This window comes from Pristiophorus japonicus, chromosome 1 (assembly GCF_044704955.1).
Source record: "Pristiophorus japonicus isolate sPriJap1 chromosome 1, sPriJap1.hap1, whole genome shotgun sequence".
NCBI classification, from domain to species: Eukaryota; Metazoa; Chordata; class Chondrichthyes; family Pristiophoridae; genus Pristiophorus; species Pristiophorus japonicus.
The window spans coordinates 370370051-370393334 of NC_091977.1; the positions used below are offsets into that span (position 1 = coordinate 370370051).

Below are 23284 nucleotides of genomic sequence, written 5' to 3' on the forward strand. Positions count from 1 at the left end.
ATTCTGATGGGTTTAGACAGGTTAAATGCAGGAAAAATGTCCCAATGTTGGGGAAGTCCAGAACCAGGGGTCACAATCCAAGGATAAGGGGTAAGCCATTTAGGACCGAGATGAGGAGAAACTTCTTCACCCAGAGAGTGGTGAACCTGTGGAATTCTCTACCACAGGAAGTTGTTGAGGCCAATTCACTAAATATATTCAAAAAGGAGTTTGATGTAGTCCTTACTACTGGGGGGATCAAGGGTTATGGCGAGAAAGCAGGAATGGGGTACTGAAGTTGCATGTTCAGCCATGAACTCATTGAATGGTAGCACAGGCTCGAAGGACCAAATGGCCTACTCCTGCACCTATTTTCTATGTTTCTATATCGCTCTCGCTAAAAATTTGGCTCTGAGCGCACCAATATTTAGGACGAAAAAGAAACGCCAAGGATAAAACTGCGTTGCAGTCCTTGGATCAGCGGTAAGTATGAAGACCTGCAAAAAAAGGTAAGTTAAAGTTTTTATTTTTTAATGCTTTTGCAGCGATTCACTAGATAAGTATCTTGTAAATGTTTTGTGAATTTTTTTTTTCTTTTTTCCAATTTATTTTCAGGTGTTTTTCTGCCCTCCCTAGGCAATACTCGCAGCGGTATCGGCCTCGGACTAAAGTTGGCGAGGATCGCGGTTTGTGCCGCGAATCCTTGTGCAATGCCAATTTTCACCACTGCGCAAATTAAACCTTGAATTTACGGCCTTAAGGCGATAGCGTTGCGATAACAGTAATTTTGACGAAAAAATACAATTATAGCCGAGAATCAAATTTCTAGCCCATTGCCTCAACAGTACTGGCACATCAGGGTCCGTAATATTGGCTGTACTGGGGATTTAGACAGAGGTCAGCAGGCCGCAGGATTTTTTGTCCATTTAAAATTATGGGATTTATACATTTTTTTGTAGATGAAGTCAAAAAATAAATCTAAAGTGAACTTCCATTTCTTATTCAAAATGTTATCATATGTGAACCAGTGAAACTTCAATCAATGAAGCATTTTAAATATAAATGAATAAAGCTTATTTTAATGCTATAATCTGAAACTTAAGAGGAAGATGCACAAAAAATGTAGTGTTGGAATAGTTTTAAGCTAATTTGTACAATTATTTTTTTAACGTTTTTATTTAGGCTTCAACAAAGATTTTCCAACTTATCATATATCAATCTGGTTCTATTACAGTACACTGATAATACCCAGTATTGTCTTCTCCACAAAACGGAATATAAAACTTCATTAGGGTGCATTCAAAAGAGTTGTTATTTGTTTTGTCACTATGCACATGAGCCTTACATGCATATGTTTAATTTGAGGTATTTTATTGCAAGTTGCCAGGCTTTTACACATCCTCTCTGTTTAATTGGCAGATGGTTTTACACAATTTCTAAGCACTTAAAACAAGACACACTGTACAGAATCCAGATTTCCAATACATTTTTGGATCTACCCATATTACTTAGTAAATTTAACAGTTTCCAAACTTTATTTATGCATATCAAACTTTTCCTTCAATAGGGAATCCGAAGTTGCAGATCTCAAGTCCCAGCTCGCTCGCATGAGAGAAGACTGGATTGAAGAAGAATGTCATCGAGTTGAAGCCCAGCTGGCGCTAAAAGAAGCTCGAAAGGAGATCAAACAACTCCGCGAGGTGATTGACACCATGAAGAACAGTTTGGTGGAGAAGGACAAAGGAGTACAAAAATACTTTGTCGACATTAATATCCAAAACAAGAAACTTGAGTCTTTGCTGCAGAGCATGGAGTTGGCTCAGAATGGTGCTTCAAGGGATGATTCATCTCTGGATTGCATGTGTCCATCACCAGTGAAGTCATTGGCACGTAGCACAACCTACACAAAAATGGCTGAAGCCATGGGCCTAGAGGATCAAGCTGTTGAAGAAATGGCTGATAGTGGTCTGCTTGCCAATGATGATATGGCAAGCAGAACAGATCTCTTTGACCAAATACTGAGGTCACAACCTGCTGAAAGTAGCACCGGAGATGGCTCTTGGTCACAAGCTAAAGAAATGCAGGCAACACTTGTTAACAGTGCAACATTTGAGATTTCTGCTCAGAGTGGTATGATCTTTGTGACTGATGATAATAGGCTGGTCAGGGAGCAGGCTATCCAGACTGATGTAGTACCATATAGCCCAGATGTACAAAAGCTCATTCTACACATCCTGAAATCACAGCATAGCAGCCCAGTCAGCCCCACATCTTCAACCTGGCTGTCAGATGCTGGCCAAGCAGCATATGCACCAGAGTTTGAAACAGTAGTCACTGATGCTTTGATGGATTTGACTCCAAATAATCCTAATACTGCAATTCTGGTGTCTAAATTAGAATCGGTTAACCATTTCATGAGCCCTCAGGCATATATTTACAATGAACAGCACTTGCCTACAGAAAACAATATGACAGAACTTACTTTCACATCCATGTTTGATGAAACAGATGATAGTGTCTCAGAGGAGCAGCCATCTGCAGTATGTCAGAGAAGTTATTGGAGCAGCCATTTTATTATTGATTTGTTGGCAGTGGCTGCACCTGTAGTGCCGACTTTAGCATGGGTATTTTCCACACACAGAGGGGGAACAGAGCCACTGTACAATATTGGTGCTCTGTTGCGGGGGTGCTGTTTGGTGGCTCTGCACTCTTTGCGCCATGCACCTCGCACACTGTTTTGCCATCCAGCTAAAAAAAAAGAATCCCATTAATTGCACAAATTTTAGTTGAGGATACTTGAAGAGTACTGGAATTAGCTTATTAAGTCGTCTTTGTATGTGGCTAGATGTGTTTCATCACATCAGTAAAGTTTAATTTGCACTGTTGATAAGTATAGATTTATTACTTGACTTAAGGTGATATCAGTTTACAGTGTTGCAAGTTGCTTTTGAAGAATGGGTAATTTATAAATGTGAATGCTTCCCTTGAGTGATAGAAAAAAAGAAACTGAAGTGGCCAAAGTTGACCCACTACTGAGCAATATACCAATAGACTTAGTAGTGGTTACATTTTAACAAAGGCATGGAAAAGTGATGTAATTTTTTTTTAAGTGTATGGGCCAAAAACTCGATTTTAAACAATATTGTATTTACTAAAGTACTGTTCTAAGCACAGATTAATTCCCAATCGTGAAGACTGCCTTCAAAGTTTTGAACAGAAGATAATGTTCAGTCTTCCAAGGTAGCCGGCTCGAGAATCTGCTTAAACCTAATTTTCAATATTTTGTTACGGTTCAGCTGTGTATGTTGTTGCTGTTTTAAGGAGCTGCAGTTTAATGGTTATGCTGTATTTTTATGTTTATGATATCGTTGGATGAAACCAAAGCTTCTTGGCCGTTTGCTGTGTGTATGTTTTCAGTCGTACGCGAGAGTGCACTGGAAACTTAGAACCTCTTGTCACTGTTGTGTTGCATCAGTACAAACATCACTAGTTGGAGCGACTAATGTTAGTGACCTGTATAAGTGATGCTATGTACAGTCCATGGACATGTTTTAAAGTAATGAACAAGATGCTTCCATGTATTTGCTTCTTACAAAAAAATAGCATTTTCATGATTTAGTGTTGCGTTCGAGCCATGTGCAATATTGCTGAATTGTTTGCTTTTACTTTACTGTACTTCAGATGTTTCTAAATTAAAGGTTATAAATTTATTAAATTAAAGCATGCCAAAAAATTACCTGAACTTTTTTTGTCTTGTGTTCGAAAACCTTTTTTTTTGTGTGAATTTTATCTTCATTAAAGTCAGGGATCAGGGATATCAAATACATCCAGGTCAAGTATACAAACTAAAACTCCTTGTGCTGTGCTGCATAATGTACCTCTATCTCAAACTCAAAAGAGAACTCCCCCATCCTGCACCAGGCTCACAGTTTTTCTATTTCCTGCACTAACCATTCTATGGTCTCTAGCTGAGCTTGTCAACTAGAACTGGGTATTTTCTAAATGATGAAAAGCTCAAAACAGTGGAGGTCCAAAGAGACTTGGGGGTCCAAGTACATAGATCATTAAAATATCATGAACAGGTACAAGAAGTCCTTAAAAATAGGCTAATGGAATGCTAGCCTTTATATTGAGGGGACTAGAGTACAAGGGGTTAGAAGTTACGCTGCAGCTGTGCAAAACCCTGGTTAGACCACACCTGGAGTACTGTGAGCCGTTCTGAGCAACACACCTTAGGAAGGATATATTGGCTTTTTAGGGAGTGCAGCGTAGGTTTACTGGAATGATACCCGGAATCCAGGGGTTAAATTACAAGGAGTGATTACACAAACTAGGGTTGCATTTCCTGGAGTTTAGAAGGTTAAAATGTGATCGAAGTTTTCAAGCTATTAAGATAGGGTAGAGAGAAACTATTTCCACTGTTTGGGAGTCTTGGACTAGGGGGCATAGTCTAAAAATTAGAGCCAGACCTTTCAGAAGTGAAATTAGAAAAAACTTCTATGCACAAAGAGTGGTAGAAGTTTGGAACTCTCTTCCGGAAATGGCAACTGATGCTAGATCAATTATTAATTTTAAATCTGAGATTGATAGATTTTTGTTAGCCAAAGATATTAAGGGATTTGGGCCAAAGTCGGGTACATGGAGTTAGGTCGCAGATCAGCCATGATCTCATTGAATGGCAGAACAGGCTCGAGGGGCTAAATGTTCCTGTGTTCCTAGTCACTAAGGTTTAGAAATGAATGAGTCACCATGAATTTCTATAAACTCTTAAGGGGATGAAATTCGGTACTGCCATTTTTGAGGCGGTGTCACCACCTGAGTGCTGATTTTACCACCGGGCGTTAGGTGCAGGCTCCAATTGCCAAATTCAGTTTTTACGCCCAAAGATGAGAGAGCAGCGCTAAAAGTGGCGTCGCACACTCATCCTCGGGTGGGAGCTCAGGAGGCCGACTAAATTTTGCAACGGGAGGCTGCCGCCATGCTAGCTGAAAAAAGGGAAGATAAAAAACCTCAAACTTCTGCGACAACCACTTTTACTGCTGTTAGGCGTCCGTACAAACCAAATATCATGGGAGCGGCGCCAAGGGGGCATTGCACTCTGGATGATGTCACCACATGGGTGGCATTAGACGGCACAGCTTTACCTCTTGGCGCCACTACCAAAGAGCCTACCGAATTTCTCCCGAGCCGTGGACGCCACTTAACACCGACGTTAGGCCTTTGCCGCCCGTTAATCGCCTAGCTAACGGGTGACGTTATAAAGGGAATTTTGAACCCTAAGCATGTTTCCATTCTGTTCTAAGTTCTTAAAATCAAAAACGCCTTAGTTTATTTTATTTGGCAAATAATGTAAATGTCAGAAGAAAAAGTTATAGAAAATGTACCATGGCTGATTTTTAGAAGATTAATTCAAAGATAACAGTAATTTCACTCTGAACATAGCTTGCAAGATGTAGAATCAAGAGACAAATGGAAATGAGAAAAGAACAGCTAATACCAGACGATTATATCTTGAAATTCAGCCTGTTTGCGCTGGTTGTTAAGGCCGGTTTGGTTGAAAAAATGGCAGCTGCCTCGCTCCTGCCAATTTGCTACTATTTTGGAAAAGTCGGCAGCATCACTCCAGATATGGAAATTAGCCAGATCATGACGTCAATCAACATGCAACGCTGAATTGACACACAATGCTATTTTGGACGTCACCGTTCCTTTTAATGCCCTCTAAAACACGCACAGCAGAATGTTCGTGCAGTTGCCAGCGCTTCTAAAGACACACGCAACTTTCAGGTAAGTTTAGATTTTCGCTTTTGTGCTGCTTTCTTTACATTTTATTGGAGTAGTGGCTTGGTGTAAGACATTTAAAAGTTGTTAAATTGTGCAGGGAGTGCAGGATGTTTGCAAGGCTTTGGCTCTTACAGGAAGGCCTCTGAGAAGACCACTTGCTCCCAGACCTGGGGGCTCTAGTTGCAATCCCTCTTGGGCTGCAGCATGACAGGGAGATGGAGCAGAGGCAACAAAGGGGACAAGCTGCTTGCAGAGGGAGAATAACGAGGAGGAGGAAGAAGCAGAAGAGGAGGGAGTTGAAGGAAGGCGGCAACCCAGATAGCACCTTTCTGGCCAGGATATTCGAGATCGAATCGTCCACCTTCGGTACGAGTGAACACAACCTCAATTCCCCTTTCAACATTAGCCCCACACCTTAACTTCCCTCTATTACTGACCATGGCAGCGTTCTCTTGGCCACAATGCTGAAATAAAAGCCACATAAGCATTAGGAGCAGGAGTCGGCCATTTGGCCCCTCAAGCCTGCTCCACCTTTTAATATCATGGCTGATCTTCAATCTCAACTCCTTTCCTGACCGAAATCCATATCCCTTGATTCCCCTCGAGTCCAAAAATTTATCTCACCTTCAATATACTCAATGACTCAACATCCACAGCCCTTTGGGGTAGAGAATTCCAAAGATAAACAACCTTCTGAGTGAAGAAATTCCTCCTCATTTCAGTCTTAAATGGCTGACCCACCACAAAGCAAAGTTTCCAATTCAACTTTTTCCATATAAGCATCCAATATTAAATCAAATAATCACCGTTGTACATTCCCTTAGTGAGTGTTTTGCTTGTGCCTTTGCCTATCCGAGTACAGTGCTACCCCAGTGGCTGCAGCATGGCTGGTGGAAGGCTGTTGACTTTCAATGGAGGAGACTGCAGATGGCCTTGCAGGATGACCTTGAAGAGCTCGTGGCTGGGAGTGTGAAATCCAGTTACGATGTTTCTCCTTCACTCTCTTCTCCCTATTCTTGTTGATCCACTGGCTGGGCAGGCTGGATTTCTTGGGTGTCTGAAATGAGAAAGGCACAAGAATAGGGTTGCGGTAATGGGAGGGGGTAAAGCAAGAGGTGCATGCATACACCATGTGCAGCTTGTAAATCAGAAGAGATTGTGGAATGAGGGGAAAGTGAGATGTGAGGAGTGTAATATAATTTTTTTTTAGTGTGTGGTCCCTTTAACTGGGTGTGCGGCACATTCAGATTTTCAATATGTGTGGTTTCTTTTCTGTAGAAGCCGGAGAGCAGCCTTCACAGGTCCTGCAGAGGAGGATACCGGCATCTTGTATTCTTTCAGCCCCGCCGCTGATCAAGGGCTCAGCCATGCCCCTACCAAGAATGTCCAGCACTGTCTCCTCCAAGGGGGTGAGGTGAAGCTAGGAATGTGAGGTGTGCCTCATGTTTGGTACAGATTGGTGGTAGGTAAGTGATGAGGGGGTGGGGGAGATATGCATTGAAATGTGTGTGAGGCTAGTGGTGCAGTTGGTAGGAGACGGCTTTTGAAGATGCATTCACTGACCTTGACCATTCATCTGAGGTTATGAAACATTGTTGGGCAGTGGAGCCAGGTCCTGGGGGTGACATTGCTGGCAGTGACCACCTCGACGACCACCACCACCTCCTGGCCACCTGTGCGTAGACAATCTCTCTTCCAGTGTTCATCCCCTGCACAAAGCCGAGTGCTTCGTCCGAGACCCTGGCTGCCCTTTCCCTGGCCTGTTGAGCCATTTGGGTTACTGCTGAAGCAGAAGAAAGCTCATCTTTACAAGGTGCAGAGTGCCTTTAAGAGGCGCAGACTAGTTGAAAGTAAAGCTAGCCTCAAACAAACATCGCGAACTGCGGCCCCCTGCTGAGCACACAGCCTGTCAGCAGCACGTTCAGCACTGGGCTCTGTGCTACAATCATTATAATTAGCAGGCAGCACGAAGTTGACATGCTTCCCGCGCTCCTTGAACAGGAATATCGCATATTGCGCTGCTCGCGCCCATTTTTCAGCGCTATGTAATTTCACTCGTGTTTCATTTTGAAGTGCTGTCACAAGATAATTACTGATGAAGGCCATTCAGCCTTGATTTATCCATTCAGTGAGAGCAGCAATGGCGGCGGGATAGCAGAGCAGTGCCCGAGAGTGGGAACAGAGTGACGGCGGTGGGATAAAGGAGCAATGCCCGAGAGTGGGAACAGAGTGACGGCGGTGGGATAAAAGAGCAGTGCCCGAGAGTGACGGTGAGAGTGGGAAAAAAAACATGAGGAGTGATGTCACAGGATAGCTGGTAACTGATACCTTGGTAAACGTCACATCGTTTTTCTTTGCTCTTCAGGTTCGGGGCCAGTGAGTATCACTTTTTTTTTTGCATGCTTGTCTTGTAATCTTTAACTAAGGGCAGAGGAGCGTATTAAAAACTTTGGTGAATTAATCTAGTAAATAGAGGCATGGCAGGGCAGCTCAGACCCATGGAATTCACATCCTGTGCCATAGGGGGAGTGTTTGCTAGTGCTGTTGGGGAGGATTTAAACGAATATGGCAGAGGGATGGGAACCAATGCAGGGAGACAGAGGGAAACAAAAAGGAGGCAAAAGCAAAAGACAGAAAGCAGATGAGGAAAAGTGGAGGGCAGAGAAACCCAAGGCAAAGAAGAAAAAGGGCCACTGTACAGCAAAATTCTAAAAGGACAAAGGATGTTAAAAAAACAAGCCTGAAGGCTTTGTGTCTTAATGCAAGGAGTATCCGCAATAAGGTGGATGAATTAATTGTGCAAATATGATGTGATTGGGATTACGGAGACATGGCTCCAGGATGATCAGGGCTGGGAACTCAACATTCAGGGGTATTCAACATTCAGGAAGGATAGAATAAAAGGAAAAGGAGGTGGGGTAGCATTGCTGGTTAAAGAGGAGATTAATGCAATAGTTAGGAAAGACATTAGCTTGGATGATGTGGAATCTATATGGGTAGAGCTGCAGAACACCAAAGGGCAAAAAACGTTAGTAGGAGTTGTGTACAGACCTCCAAACAGTAATAGGGATGTTGGGGAGGGCATCAAACAGGAAAATAGGGGTGCATGCAATAAAGGTGTAGCAGTTATAATGGGTGACTTTAATATGTACATAGATTGGGCTAGCCAAACTGGAAGCAATACGGTGGAGGAGAATTTTCTGGAGTGCATAAGGGATGGTTTTCTAGACCAATATGTTGAGGAACCAACTAGGGGGGAGGCCATCTTAGACTGGGTGTTGTGTAATGAGAGAGGATTAATTAGCAATCTCATTGTGCGAGGCCCCTTGGGGAAGAGTGACCATAATATAGTGGAATTCTGCATTAGGATGGAGAATGAAACAGTAAATTCAGAGACCATGGTCCAGAACTTAAAGAAGGGTAACTTTGAAGGTATGAGGCGTGAATTGGCTAGGATAGATTGGCGAATGATACTTAGGGGGTTGACTGTGGATGGGCAATGGCAGACATTTAGAGACCGCATGGATGAATTACAACAATTGTACATTCCTGTCTGGCGTAAAAATAAAAAAGGGAAGGTGGCTCAACCGTGGCTATCTAGGGAAATCAGGGATACTATTAAAGCCAAGGAAGTGGCATACAAATTGGCCAGAAATAGCAGCGAACCTGGGGACTGGGAGAAATTTAGAACTCAGCAGAGGAGGACAAAGGGTTTGATTAGGGCAGGGAAAATGGAGTACGAGAAGAAGCTTGCAGGGAACATTAAGACGGATTGCAAAAGTTTCTATAGATATGTAAAGAGAAAAAGGTTAGTAAAGACAAACGTAGGTCCCCTGCAGTCAGAATCAGGGGAAGTCATAACGGGGAACAAAGAAATGGCAGACCAATTGAACAAGTACTTTGCTTCGGTATTCACTAAGGAGGATACAAACAACCTTCCGGATATAAAAGGGGTCAGAGGGTCTAGTAAGGAGGGGGAACTGAGGGAAATCTTTATTGTCGGGAAATTGTGTTGGGGAAATTGATGGAATTGAAGGCCGATAAATCCCCAGGGCCTGATGGACTGCATCCCAGAGTACTTAAGGAGGTGGCCTTGGAAATAGCGGATGCATTGACAGTCATTTTCCAACATTCCATTGACTCTGGATCAGTTCCTATGGAGTGGAGGATAGCCAATGTAACCCCACTTTTTAAAAAAGGAGGGAGAGAGAAAACAGGGAATTATAGACCTGACCTCAGTCGTGGGTAAAATGATGGAATCAATTATTAAGGATGTCATAGCAGTGCATCTGGAAAATGGTGACATGATAGGTCCAAGTCAGCATGGATTTGTGAAAGGGAAATCATGCTTGACAAATCTTCTGGAATTTTTTGAGGATGTTTCCAGTAAAGTGGACAAAGGAGAACCAGTTAATGTGGTATATTTGGACTTTCAGAAGGCTTTCGACAAGGTCCCACACAAGAGATTAATGTGCAAAGTCAAAGCACATGGGATTGGGGGTAGTGTGCTGACGTGGATTGAGAACTGGTTGTCAGACAGGAAGCAAAGAGTAGGAGTAAACGGGTACTTTTCAGAATGGCAGGCAGTGACTAGTGGGGTGCCGCAAGGTTCTGTGCTGGGGCCCCAGCTGTTTACATTGTACATTAATGATTTAGACGAGGGGATTAAATGCAGTATCTCCAAATTTGCGGATGACACTAAGTTGGGTGGCAGTGTGAGCTGCGAGGAGGATGCTATTAGGCTGCAGAGTGTCTTGGATAGGTTAGGTGAGTGGGCAAATGCATGGCAGATGAAGTATAATGTGGATAAATGTGAGGTTATCCACTTTGGTGGTAAAAACAGAGAGACAGACTATTATCTGAATGGTGACAGATTAGGAAAAGGGAAGGTGCAACGAGACCTGGGTGTCATGGTACATCAGTCATTGAAGGTTAGCATGCAGGTACAGCAGGCGGTTAAGAAAGCAAATGGAATGTTGGCCTTCATAGCGAGGGGATTTGAATACAGGGGCAGGGAGGTGTTGCTACAGTTGTACAGGGCCTTGGTGAGGCACACCTGGAGTATTGTGTACAGTTTTGGTCTCCTAACTTGAGGAAGGACATTCTTGCTATTGAGGGAGTGCAGCGAAGATTCACCAGACTGATTCCCGGGATGGCGGGACTGACATATCAAGAAAGACTGGATCAACTGGGCTTGTATTCACTGGAGTTCAGAAGAATGAGAGGGGACCTCATGGAAACGTTTAAAATTCTGACGGGTTTAGACAGGTTAGATGCAGGAAGAATGTTCCCAATGTTGGGGAAGTCCAGAACCAGGGGTCACAGTCTGAGGATAAGGGGTAAGCCATTTAGGACCGAGATGAGGAGAAACTTCTTCACCCAGAGAGTGGTGAACCTGTGGAATTCTCTACCACAGAAAGTAGTTGAGGCCAATTCACTAAATATATTCAAAAGGGAGTTAGATGAAGTCCTTACTACTCGGGGGATCAAGGGTTATGGCGAGAAAGCAGGAAGGGGGTACTGAAGTTTCATGTTCAGCCATGAACTCATTGAATGGCGGTGCAGGCTAGAAGGGCTGAATGGCCTGCTCCTGCACCTATTTTCTATGTTTCTATGTTTCTATGTTTTCTATATGGGAAGTCCTGGACGCTTCTCGTGGCCTGGATGACCACATGTGCAGGAAGTGTCATCAGCTATGACAGCTCGAGATCCGTGTTTCGGAGCTTCAGCAGCAGTTGGAGTCACTGCAGTGCATCCACGAGGCTGAAAACTTCATGGATAGCACGTTTCTAGAGGTGGACACCCTGCAGCTTCAGAGTGTGCAGGCAGAGAGGGAATGGGTGACTGCCAGACAGAAGAGGACCACCAGGCAGGTAGTGCAGGAGTCCCTTGAGTACAATTCGCTCTCCAACCAGTATTCTGTTCTGAGTACCGGTGGGGGCATGGTTCCTTTGGGGAGTGCAGGCAGAGCCAAGTCCACGGGTGGCTCAGCTGCGGGGAGCGGGGAGGAAGAAGAGTGGAAGAGCAATAGTGGTAGGGAATTCATAAGAACATAAGAAATAGGAGCAGGAGTAGGCCATACGGCCCCTCGAGCCTGCTCCGCCATTTAATATGATCATGGCTGATCTGATCATGGACTCAGCTTCACGTCCCTGCCCTCACCCCATAACCCCTTACCGTTTAAGAAACTGTCTATTTCTGTCTTAAATTTATTCAATGTCCCAGCTTCCACAGCTCTATGAAGCAGTAAATTCCACAGATTTACAACCCTCAGAGAAGAAATTTCTCCTCCTCGCAGTTTTAAATGGGCGGCCCCTTATTCTAAGATTATGCCCTCTAGTTCTAGTCTCCCCATCAGTGGAAACATCCTCTCTGCATCCACCTTGTCATACCCCCTTATAAGATCACCTCTCATTCTTCTGAATTCCAATGAGTAGAGGCCCAACCTACTCAACCTTTCTTCATAAGTCAACCCCCTCATCTCCAGAATCAACCTAGTGAACCTTCTCTGAACTGCCTCCAAAGCAAGTATATCCTTTTGTAAATATGGAAGCCAAAACTGCATGCAGTATTCCAGGTGTGGCCTCACCAATACTCTGTACAACTGTAGCAAGACTTCCCTGCTTTTATATTCCACCCTCTTTGCAATAAAGGCCAAGATTCCATTGGCCTTCCTGATCACTTGCTGTACCTGCATACTAACCTCTTGTGTTTCATGCACAAATACCCCCAGGTCCTGCTGTACTGCAGCACTTTGCAATCTTTCTCCATTTAAATAATAACTTGCGCTTTGATTTTTTTCTGTCAAAGTGCATGACCTCACATTTTCCAACATTATACGCCATCTGCGAAATTTTTGCCCACTCAGCCTGTCTATGTCCTTTTGCAGATTTTTTGTGTCCTCCTCACACATTGCTTTTCCTCCCATCTTTGTATTGTCAGCAAACTTGGCTACGTTACACTCGGTTCCTTCTTCCAAGTCGTTAATATAGATTATAAATAGTTGGGGTCCCAGCACTTGATCCCTGCGGCACTGATTGCCAACCCGAGAATGAATCATTTATCCCGACTCTCTGTTTTCTGTTAGTTAGCCAATCCTCTATCCATGCTAATATATTACCCCGTGAACTTTTATCTTGTGCAGTAACCTTTTATGTGGCACCTTGTCAAATGCCTCCTGGAAGTCCAAATACACCACATCCACTGGTTCCCCTTTATCCACCCTGTTCGTTACATCCTCAAAGAATGTGTCAAACATGACTTCCCCTTCACAAATCCATGCTGGCTCTGCCTGACCGAATCTTGCCTTTCCAAATGTCCTGCTACTGCTTCTTTAATAATGGACTCCAACATTTTCCTAACCACAGATGTTAGGCTAACTGGTCTATAGTTTCCTGCTTTTTGTCTGCCTCCTTTTTTAAATAGGGGTGTTACATTTGCAGTTTTCCAATCTGGTGGGACCTCCCCAGAATCCAGGGAATTTTGGTAAATTACAACCAATGCATCCACAATCCCTGCTGTTACTTCTCTTAAGACCCTAGGATGCAAGCCATCAGGTCCAAGGGATTTATCTGCCTTTAGTCCCATTATCTTACTGAGTACCATCTCCTTAGTGATTGTGATCGTGTTAAGTTCCTCCCCCCCCCCATAGCCCCGAGACTATCCATTGTTGGGATATTGTTAGTGTCCTCTACTGTAAAGACTGATACAAAATATTTGTTCAGAGTTTCTGCCATCTCCATGTTCCCCATTACGAATTCCCTGGTCTCGTCCTCTAAGGGACCAACATTTACTTTGGCCATTCTGGGTTGCACACCAGCCACCACACGGGCTTGACAGAGTTAGGTCTTGGTCCAGTGGCAAGGATTAACCAAGAGGACTAGAGACCAACTCTGCTGCACGGACCTAGTGTGCACACATATCGCAGTGTGGGTCTACAAGGAACCCACTACCTTCTGACTCAGATGCAAAAGTGCTACCCACTGAGGCACAGGCGACACTGTAGAGTAACCTTCTAATTCTTTAGTGTGTCATTTACTGTAAGGGAATCAGGAAACACTTAACCCCAGATTTTTTTCAAATTTATTTGAAGTTTGTATTCTATTATCTGTTTAGTTTTTGGGTTCCAAAGTTGCAAGCAAAATAATTTTAAATGAGAGATTCAGTCATGGAGAGAGCCTTTAGTGACGACACAGAACTTTCTTCCTCCTTTGCCTCTGGTTTATGGACTTCCAATAACCAGCAAGGTTAAGAGAGGTATTCTCATAGCTAATTAGTATCCCAATGTGGCTGCAAGTTTGATGGGTTTGATTTATCTTAAATTGATCAGAATCAGTTTTCTGACCCAAAATTACTTTATTCAAGGAATGTATGACTGATTCCTCTAATTTTTTATTTTGAATCACTTTAGCCATTGATTATGTTGTATACAAAGGTTACCAATGGTTTGGTTACTTAATCAGTTGACTATTAACTTACTATACTAATCAATCAAATTTGTTCTGTTTGACTTATTTTGATAACACTATTTAAATTTTTCCAAAAATAACAATCTGATGATAAAATAACTAAGTTATAATCATTATGAAGTGATTTTGTCTTCACAACCTGAACTGCATCTAATATCTCAGACCAGGTTCCTCAACGTATGCCTAATCACTACTTCTGGATTCACCTAGTCTTTTTTTGCACTTTTCAGTCTTCATGGCATCTTGTGCTACAGGCCTTGGCTTTTCAGTGCTGATTTCGGTGTACTAGCAGCAACACACAAACTAGGGGCTAGATTTTCAACAGGTTTGCGACCGGTTTTCCACCGGTTTTCCGCCTGGGGCCTGAGCAAAGCGCAAAAACTAATTTTTTTTGGTGCTAAACGAGTCGCAAAACATTGTGTGTCCGGGCGGAAAGTTCGGCGGTGGTTTTGCGGCGCCGAAACTTAGTGCCCGCCTGATATATTCGCCGTTTGGATGACATCAATTGGCATACAAAGCTGCGCTATTGCCCCGGGCGGAAAATTCGGCGATATCGCCTGTTTTACTGTCCGCCTGGAAACCCGCCCGAAAAAAATCAGTCGAACCCAGGGCACACCCGGAGCTAACGGCGCCATCTTGAAAACGGAGCAGAAGTTCAATGCCCAAAAGGATTTGGAGAAGGAAGACTGTTTTACACAGTGAAGTTTTATGTGAGTTTATAGTTCGTTTACAGCTATTTGAGACCATAAAGGTAATGTGCGTGTGGAGGTGGAAGATGTGGGTATGGTTCTTAATGAATACTTTGCATCTGTTTTCACAAGAGAGGGGCAATGCAGACATTGCAATCAGGGAGGAAGAATGTGAAATATTAGATGAAATAAACATAGCGAGAGGGGAAGTATTAAGGAGCTTAGCAGCTTTGAAAGTGGATAAATCCCCAGACCCGGATGAAATGTATCCCAGGCTGTAATAGAATCAAAAGAGGAAATAGCGGAGGCTCTGACCAACATTTTCCAATTCTCTCTGACTGCAGGTGTGGTGCCGCACTGGAGGACTGCTAACGTTATACCTTTGTTTAAAAAAGGAGAAAGGGATAGACCGAGTAACTACAGGCCAGTCAACCTAACATCAGTAGTGGGAAAATTATTGGAAAAAATTATTCATTTAGAAAGACACGGATTAACCAAAGACAGTCAGCATGGATTTGTTAAGGGAAGGTCGTTTCTGACTAACGATTAAATTTTTTGAGGAGGTAACAAGGAGGGTTAATGAGGGTAGTGCATTTGATGTAATGTATATGGATTTTAGCAAGGCTGTTGATAAGGTCCCACATGGCAGACGGGTCACAAAACAAAATGCCCTTGGGATACAAGGCAAAGTGGCAAGTTGGATCCAAAATTGTCTCAGAAGCAGCAAGCAAAGGGTTATGATTGATGGGTGTTTTTGTGAATGGAAGGCAGTTTCCAATGTGATTCCGCAGGGCTCAGTATTAGGTCCCTTGTTTTTTGTGGTAAGACTTGAATGTAGGGGGTATGATTAAGAAGTTTGCAGATGATACTGAAATCGGCTGTGTGGTTGACAATGAAGAAGAAAGCTGTAGACTGCAGGAAGATATCAATGAACTGGTCGGGTAGGCAGAACAGTGGCAAATGGAATTCAATCCGGAGTAGTATGAGGTAATGCATTTGGGGAGGGCTAACAAGGACAAGGAATGCACATTAAATGGCAGGACACTGAAAAGTGTACAGGAACAAAGGGACCTTGGAGTGCATGTCCACAGATCCCTGAAGGTAGCAGGACAGGTAGATAAGGTGGTTAAGATGGCATACGGGATTATGCTGGATAGCTTTGTCGGCCAGGGACAGAATGGGCTGAAATGGCCTCCTTCTGTCTGTAAATTTCTATAATTCTAGATCCTAATCTCCCTATTGTAACACCCAATTGTGTCTTAAATGTTTGAACTTAATATTCTGGATTAACTTTTTGTGTATGCGTAACAATCTTATATCCCTCTATAAGATCAACTTTCAGTTGCCTACTCTCCAAGCTGAATATACCGAGGCTGGGAAATTCTTCAGAGCTTCTTCTTTATTATCAGCATTACTTCGCCATAGGTGCAGCGGATACCGTGTTTACATGTGTAAGCAGGGTTTTCGCCACATTGCTGGTGAAAGGTAGTGAAGTGGGAGCAGCTGCATGGAATTTCCCAGTCCATGTTTTTCCAGTCTTTCTTTGTAACTCAAACCCCTGATATTGAGGCCTTGTGGCTCTTCTCTACACGACCTCTGAAGCTTGCATGTCCCTCTTGTTTCTTGGCAACCAAAATTGGATGCCATACTCAAGACGTGGTCTGAACGTTGCACTATAAAGTTTGATCATTACCTCCTCTGACTTATATGCTACTGTTTTGACTATGTAGTTCAACACCCTATTGGCTTTGTTAGTTGCTGTTCGACATTGGTTGGAAATATTTAGCAGTGTCTATTAAGATTCCTAGGCCTCTTTCAAGTTTATGCTTAGCTATTTCTTAGCTTAGCTATGAAATACATGTGTTGTCATGCATGTACTCCATGTGTATAAGTTTACATTTGCCTGCTTTAAATTTAATTTGCCATTTTCCAACTCTACATTTCTGAGCTGCCACTTTTGAATCCACATCTCCTCTTAGTTTGGTGTTAGAAACATAGAAACATAGAAAATAGGTGCAGGAGTAGGCCATTCGGCCCTTCTAGCCTGCACCGCCATTCAATGAGTTCATGGCTGAACATTCAACTTCAGTACCCCATTCCTGCTTTCTCGCCATACCCCTTGATCCCCCTAGTAGTAAGGACCTCATCTAACTCCTTTTTGAATATATTTAGTGAATTGGCCTCAACAACTTTCTGTGGTAGAGAATTCCACAGGTTCACCACTCTCTGGGTGAAGAAGTTCCTCCGCATCTCGGTCCTAAATGGCTTACCCCTTATCCTTGCATAAGTTTCTGAATCCAGATTATTATGTAAATTAGAAACCGTAGTTGTTGCAGCACTGAGTCTCGAGGCACCCCGCTGAGTACTCCTCCCTCACTCTCTCCAAACTCCTCTAACGAGCACTCCTTTCTCTACCCTTCAATCAGTTTCTTATCCTTTCACAAGGTTTAGCCCTGAATCTCCACAACTTTGAGTTTGAGCTGTTCAAATGGAACTTGAGCAATAGTCTTTTGGAAGCTGAGCCTTTCGATAAATGCCTGAAATTACAGGGACATTACAACAATATACATTAATAATTTAGACGAAGGAATTGAATGTAATATTATAAGTTTGCAGATGACACTAAGCTGGGCGGCAGGGTGAGCTGCGAGGAGGATGCTAAGAGGCTGCAGGGGGACTTGGACAGGTTAGGTGAATGGGCAAATGCATGGCAGATGCAGTATAATGCGGATAAATGTGAGGTTATCCACTTCGGTGGCAAAAACAGGAAGGCAGATTATCTGAATGGTGACAGATTAGGAAAAGGGGAGGTGCAACGAGACCTGGGTATCATGGTACATCAGTCATTGAAAGTTGACATGCAGGTACAGCAGGCAGTAAAGAAAGCAAATGGCATGCTGGCCTTCATAGCGAGGGGAATTAAATATAGGAGCAGGGAGGTCTTGCTGCAGTTGTACAGGGCATTGGTGAGACCACACCTTGAGTATTGTGTGCAGTTTTGGTCTCCTAATCTGAGGAAGGACGTGCTTGCTATTGAGGGAGTGCAGCGAAGGTTCACCAGACTGATTCCTGGGATGGCAGGGCTGACATATGAGGAAAGACTGGATCAGCTAGGCTTATACTCACTGGAATTTAGATGAATGAGAGGGGATCTCATAGAAACTTATAACGTTCTGACGGGACTGGACAGGTTAGATGCAGGAAGAATGTTCCCGATGTTGGGGAAGTCCAGAACCAGGGGATACAGTCTAAGGATAAGGGGTAAGCCATATAAGACCAAAATGAGGAGAAACTGTTTCACCCAGAGAGTTGTGAACCTGTGGAATTCTCTGCCACAGAAAGTTGTGGAGTCCAATTCATTGGACATATTCAAAAGGGAATTAGATGTGGCCCTTATGGCTAAAGGGATCAGGGGGTATGGAGAGAAAGCAGGGGTGGGGTATTGAAGTTGTATGATCAGCCATGATCATATTGAATGGTGGTGCAGGCTCGAAGGGCCGAATGGCCTGCTTCTGCATCTATTTTCTATGTTTCTATTAACTATAATTATTTGTACGTGCCTGTGTTTACCATTGATTCCTGTACGGCTACTATCTTCCAACAATTGTTAGAATTCCCTCATGTATCATGTATTTTGCAGCATCAGCTACTGCTTGTTGACATAGCATCCATTTGCATCAGGCACAAAAATAATTAAAATGCTACTGGAATATTAACCTTTATCACAAGGGGGCTTGTATACAAAAGGGGTGGAAGTTATGCTTCAGTTATTTAAAGCTCTGGTTAGACTGCATCTGGAGTATTGCATTCAGTTCTGGTCATCGCACCTCAGGAAGGATATATTGGCCTTGGAAGGGATGTAGAATGATACCAGGGCTCAGAGGGTTAAATTATGAGAACAAGTTGCATGCTTATGTTCCCTTGAGTGTAAAAGATTAAGGGTGTTATCTAATTGAGGTGTTTAAGGTGATTAAAGGATTTAATAGAGTGGATAGAAACTATTTCCTCTGGTAGGGGAGTTCAGAACAGGGCATAACCTTAACATTAGAGTTAGGCCATTCCGAGGTGATGCCGGGAAGCACTTTTTCCACAAAGAGTAGTGGAAATCTAGAAATCTCCCTCAAAAATCTGTTGATGCTGGATCAATTGAATAATTCAAAACTGAGATAGATAGATCATGTTCGCTAAGGGTATTAAGGCTTTTGGAGCAAAGATGGGTAAATAGGAGTTGAGGTACAGATCAGCCATGATCTAATTGAATGGCAGAACAGGCTCGAGGGGCTGAAATGGCCTACTCCTGTCCCTATACATATTGATTGCTGTGCCCAAGTTTTTAAAAAAATGGTTTACTTCATTGCTACTTACTTACATCATTAACAAGTTTCTTCATCTAACTTGGAAATCTGAGAGACGGTCCCCTTTAAGAGGCTTTAAGGCAGCACAAGATTGCCTTTTATTCCTACACAAAGTAAGATGGCTCCCTGGTGGCCATTTTAAATCTTTCTTCCTACCATTAACAGCAATTTGAATGCTTCCAATTCACTGCGCGAGAAGCACTTTAAAAAAAAATTAATACTGCCATTTTTTTCCTTTGGTTCCTGTAGGATAGGGTGACCATATTTTCAAAATCAAATCCGGGACCACACAGGCAACGTTCCCCCCGCAATTATTTTTGGATGTGCAGCCCATTCAAAGTTTCGCTCATGGGCAAAATTTCACACAGCTGCATGGCTTAGATACACAAATCTTGCATGTGTTCTGGCAATTGTGCTATACCATCTACTCGTCCTCGAGCAACCTAAATTTTAATTTCTCAATTTTAAATCTGTTCCCAACAGATTGAAATTTTACATGAAACACCCTCTGCCTCAGAAGGTTTCTGATTCTCAAACCTCTGCCCGGTGGGAGAATTTAGAGTTTGCCTTCCCTTACTCAATAAAAAAAAAACACGATGCACCATACAGGTAAACTGGTAAAGTAACCCACCAGCTTTCACCACTCCCTTGGCTACTCCCGCATATTTTAAGGTCCCACCTTCCAGCCAGTCACCATTCGATGAAGCATTGATCAGGTGACTCAATCCCCTATAGTAGTGTGGCCAGAATTACAGATAAGGCCTTTTCTCAGCCACATTGCATTGTGGAAGACGGCGCCGCCATCGACACCTCCATTCAAACCACTCCAGGAATTTGTTCCTGAACTCAAACGGGCCGAGAATCTCTAAGAAACAGCTTTCTGTGCATTAGCATTGAAAAAAGTCAAAGACTCAGTATCGGGGTGGAGTGGTGAAAAGAAAAGTTTAATGCAGCCTGGGCCGGGGGGGGGGGGGGGGGGGGGGAAAGAGAGACCAGGCAGGTAGAGAGAGGAGTAGACATTGAGGGCAAGAGATGGTGAAAAACAGGGAGAAGAGGAAGAGGGAGACAGGGATGAGAGAAAGAAACAGATAGTGAGAAAAAGATAGAGACAGGAAAGCGCGGTTGACTTAGAAATGTAAGGGAGAGAGAATGGAAGGAGGGGGCAGAAGAGAGAAACCAGAGGGATTCAGGAGCAAGACTAGAGGCAAGGGGGAGAAAGAAAAGGAGAGAGAGAGAGAGAGAGACACGGGTGGGGGAGGGGAGAGAAGAGAAAGAGAAGGGAGGGGACTGATAGATGGGGGGGGGGGGGGGGACAGAAGTTTTTAGGCTGCACCAGATGGTTTTCTTGAGTCCAGTGTCCAAAATTATTCCTGTAGGTAAGCCTGCACACCTAGTTAACGGAATATGGCAATATCCAGTAATGCAGCATTGTTGTAATTTTCTAATTGGATATGACAGCAGCCCTTTCATTTATTTGGATAATGGAAGAATAATCCAGTGGTTCTCAAACTGGGGTCCATGCAGACAGGCCAGTAAACAGCAGAGGGGGAAGAAAAAACCCCTGAAACACTCCTCAGTTGTGCAGTGCTTAGGCGGGCTGTGGAGGGTTGCACCTGAAATGGTGCCAATGTCCCCAACAGGTGCCACCAGGCCTAATCCCACTCCAGGAAAAGCAGTGAGGTGCCATGAAGTATTGCACAGGCATGTTGCTGAACCTGTAAGGTTACCTTTCAGCTGAAGGGAAGATAAAAGTTTTCACATCACCAATCACATATCGGTTCACTATATCGGAGTGCCCTGGCAAAATTTCAGGCAAGTTCCTTCAACTGGTCACAGATGAACGCTACATTCAGAAATGTAAATGTGCAAGGAGTTTATAGTATTATAATGTAGATGGGGGTGGGGGTGTGATTATTAATCCATTTGAAAAGGGGTCCTTCAACCAAAAAAGTTTGAGCGCCAGTGTTAGTGATTGGCTTGTAGTTACAGGGTTTATCCCTCTCCCCTTTTTTGAACAGTGGTGTAACATTTACAATCCTACAATCCTCTGGCACTACTCCCATATCCAAAGAGAATTGAAAGATTGTCAGAACTTCTGCTATCTCCACCCTAGCTTCCCTCAGACACCCATGATGCATTCCATCTGGACTGGGTGACGACTTAATTTTGAGTGATTCCAACCTATTTAGCACCTCCTATTTTTATTCTATCCAATATCACTACTCCTTCCTCCATTAATTTCATCCAGCCTCCCACCTTTCCCTGTCTCTGTACTTGCTTAAAACTGGTTACATCTTTAACTTAACATAAGGGACTGGATTTTTGAGAAATTTGTGACTGGGTTTTCGCGCGATTTGATCTTCTGTGGCGAAAACCCGGTCGGGATCCTCGGCTCGTTGTTTGTGGTGGCGATGGGACATACCTCCGGGGAGAGGTGCGCCAATGTGCAATGCCGCGGATTGCATTACTGTCGGACTTTCAGCTCTCTCCCGAATCGTACGCCACACCCAGAATACTGACAGGTCAAATCTGTCGGTGCAGACCTGCCAGCAGCGGTAAGTATGAAAACCTGCAAAAAAGGCAAGTTAAAGTTTTTATTTGTAATTTTTTCAGTGATTCGATAGCTAAGTGTCTTGTAAATGTTTTTTGGATTTTTTTTAAACCCCCCCACACCCCTCCTAAGGCCTCTCTTGCAGCGCTCCAAGCCCCGGACTAAATTTGGCGAAACTCGTGTTTTTGCACTGCAAATCCTCACGATATTCCCGTACTCACTCCGTAAAACCTGAAAGTTTGGCCTAAAAATGGTAGCGCAGTGAAAATGGTAATTTCACATATCGCTATAGTTTTCGCTGAAAAAACCCAAAAGCCGAAAATCCGTCCCGAACGTTTTCCACCTGTGATTAAAGGTCAAACGTTACTGTTTCTCTCTCCACAGATCCTACCTCACCTGCTGAGTATTTTCAGCATTTTTGTTTATTAACTGCATCAGTCTTCACAAAAGAAAAGGATGTAAAGTACTCATTCAGTACCACAGTCATGCCCTCTGCCACCACAAGATTTCCTTCTTTTGTCCCTAAATGACCCCACCATTCCTTTAACTATCCTTTTACTTTTTAAGTGCAGCACCACCGATCTACAATAATGACATTTTACGTATGTGCTAATCATGATTTCCTCAGAAGCAATGAAATTAAGGTTTACTTCTACAATGTGCAGTGGATTCATATTATTGAAAGAATGATGCAGTATGGATAATTCTCTACTTAAGGTGAGCCACTGACATTTCACAATTTGCTGCTACCTCCATGTTAAGGAATCTTTTTGTAGCTAAACCAAAGGGCTATGGTTTGCACTAGAGTGGTGAAAAGGAACAGATCATTGTTATTCTAGCCTAAATTCCAATCAACTGTGCACGGAGTACTATACTTAGAATGTTGCGATTGGGGCTCACTTTAAAACATAAATTCAAACCGCTGTCTGGTGTAAGGTATGAGATCTGTTATCTACCTTTTCCTTCGCCATGGAGGCATTTTGGCCATGTTTGTAATGGCTCAAAAGGAAAACTATAGGCTAGAAATGATTGTTGATATTAGTGGGCAAATGCGCCAAGGCTACGGGTGCGGATGGAATCCCTGCTGAGGCGCTAAAGTATGGCGGAGAGGTGCTGTTGGCGCAGATACATGACCTCATCTCATCTGGAGGGAGGAGAGCATGCCGGGAGATCTGAGATGCAGTGATTGTGACCATTTTTTAAAAAGGGGACATGTCCGACTGCGGCAACTACGGGGGAATCTCCCTGCCATCAGCCACTGGGTAAGTTGTCGCCAGAGTTCTTCTCAACCGTCTTCTCCCTGTGGCCAAGGAGCTCCTCCCGGAATCACAGCGCGGATTTCGACCCCTGCGGGGCACAACGGATATGCGCGACAGCTGCAGGAAAAATGCAGGGAGCAGCCCTTATACATGGCCCTTTTCAATCTTACAAAGGCTTTTGACACTGTCGACCGTGAGG

The 23284-nt window shown here is 43.5% G+C and overlaps 1 protein-coding gene across 6 annotated transcripts in view; it reads left to right on the forward strand.

Annotated features, from left to right (window-relative positions):
• LOC139273762 (syntabulin-like) overlaps window positions 1-3698 on the forward strand; it is a 97807-nt gene extending 94109 nt beyond the window's left edge. For all 6 annotated transcript variants that reach the window (XM_070890842.1, XM_070890871.1, XM_070890825.1 and 3 more), the window contains one exon: window positions 1547-3698. In XM_070890842.1, coding sequence (XP_070746943.1) covers window positions 1547-2750 — 1204 coding nt within the window. In that variant the 3' untranslated portion in view covers window positions 2751-3698. The remainder of the gene's footprint in view (window positions 1-1546) is intronic.
• Window positions 3699-23284: the final 19586 nt, after the last annotated feature.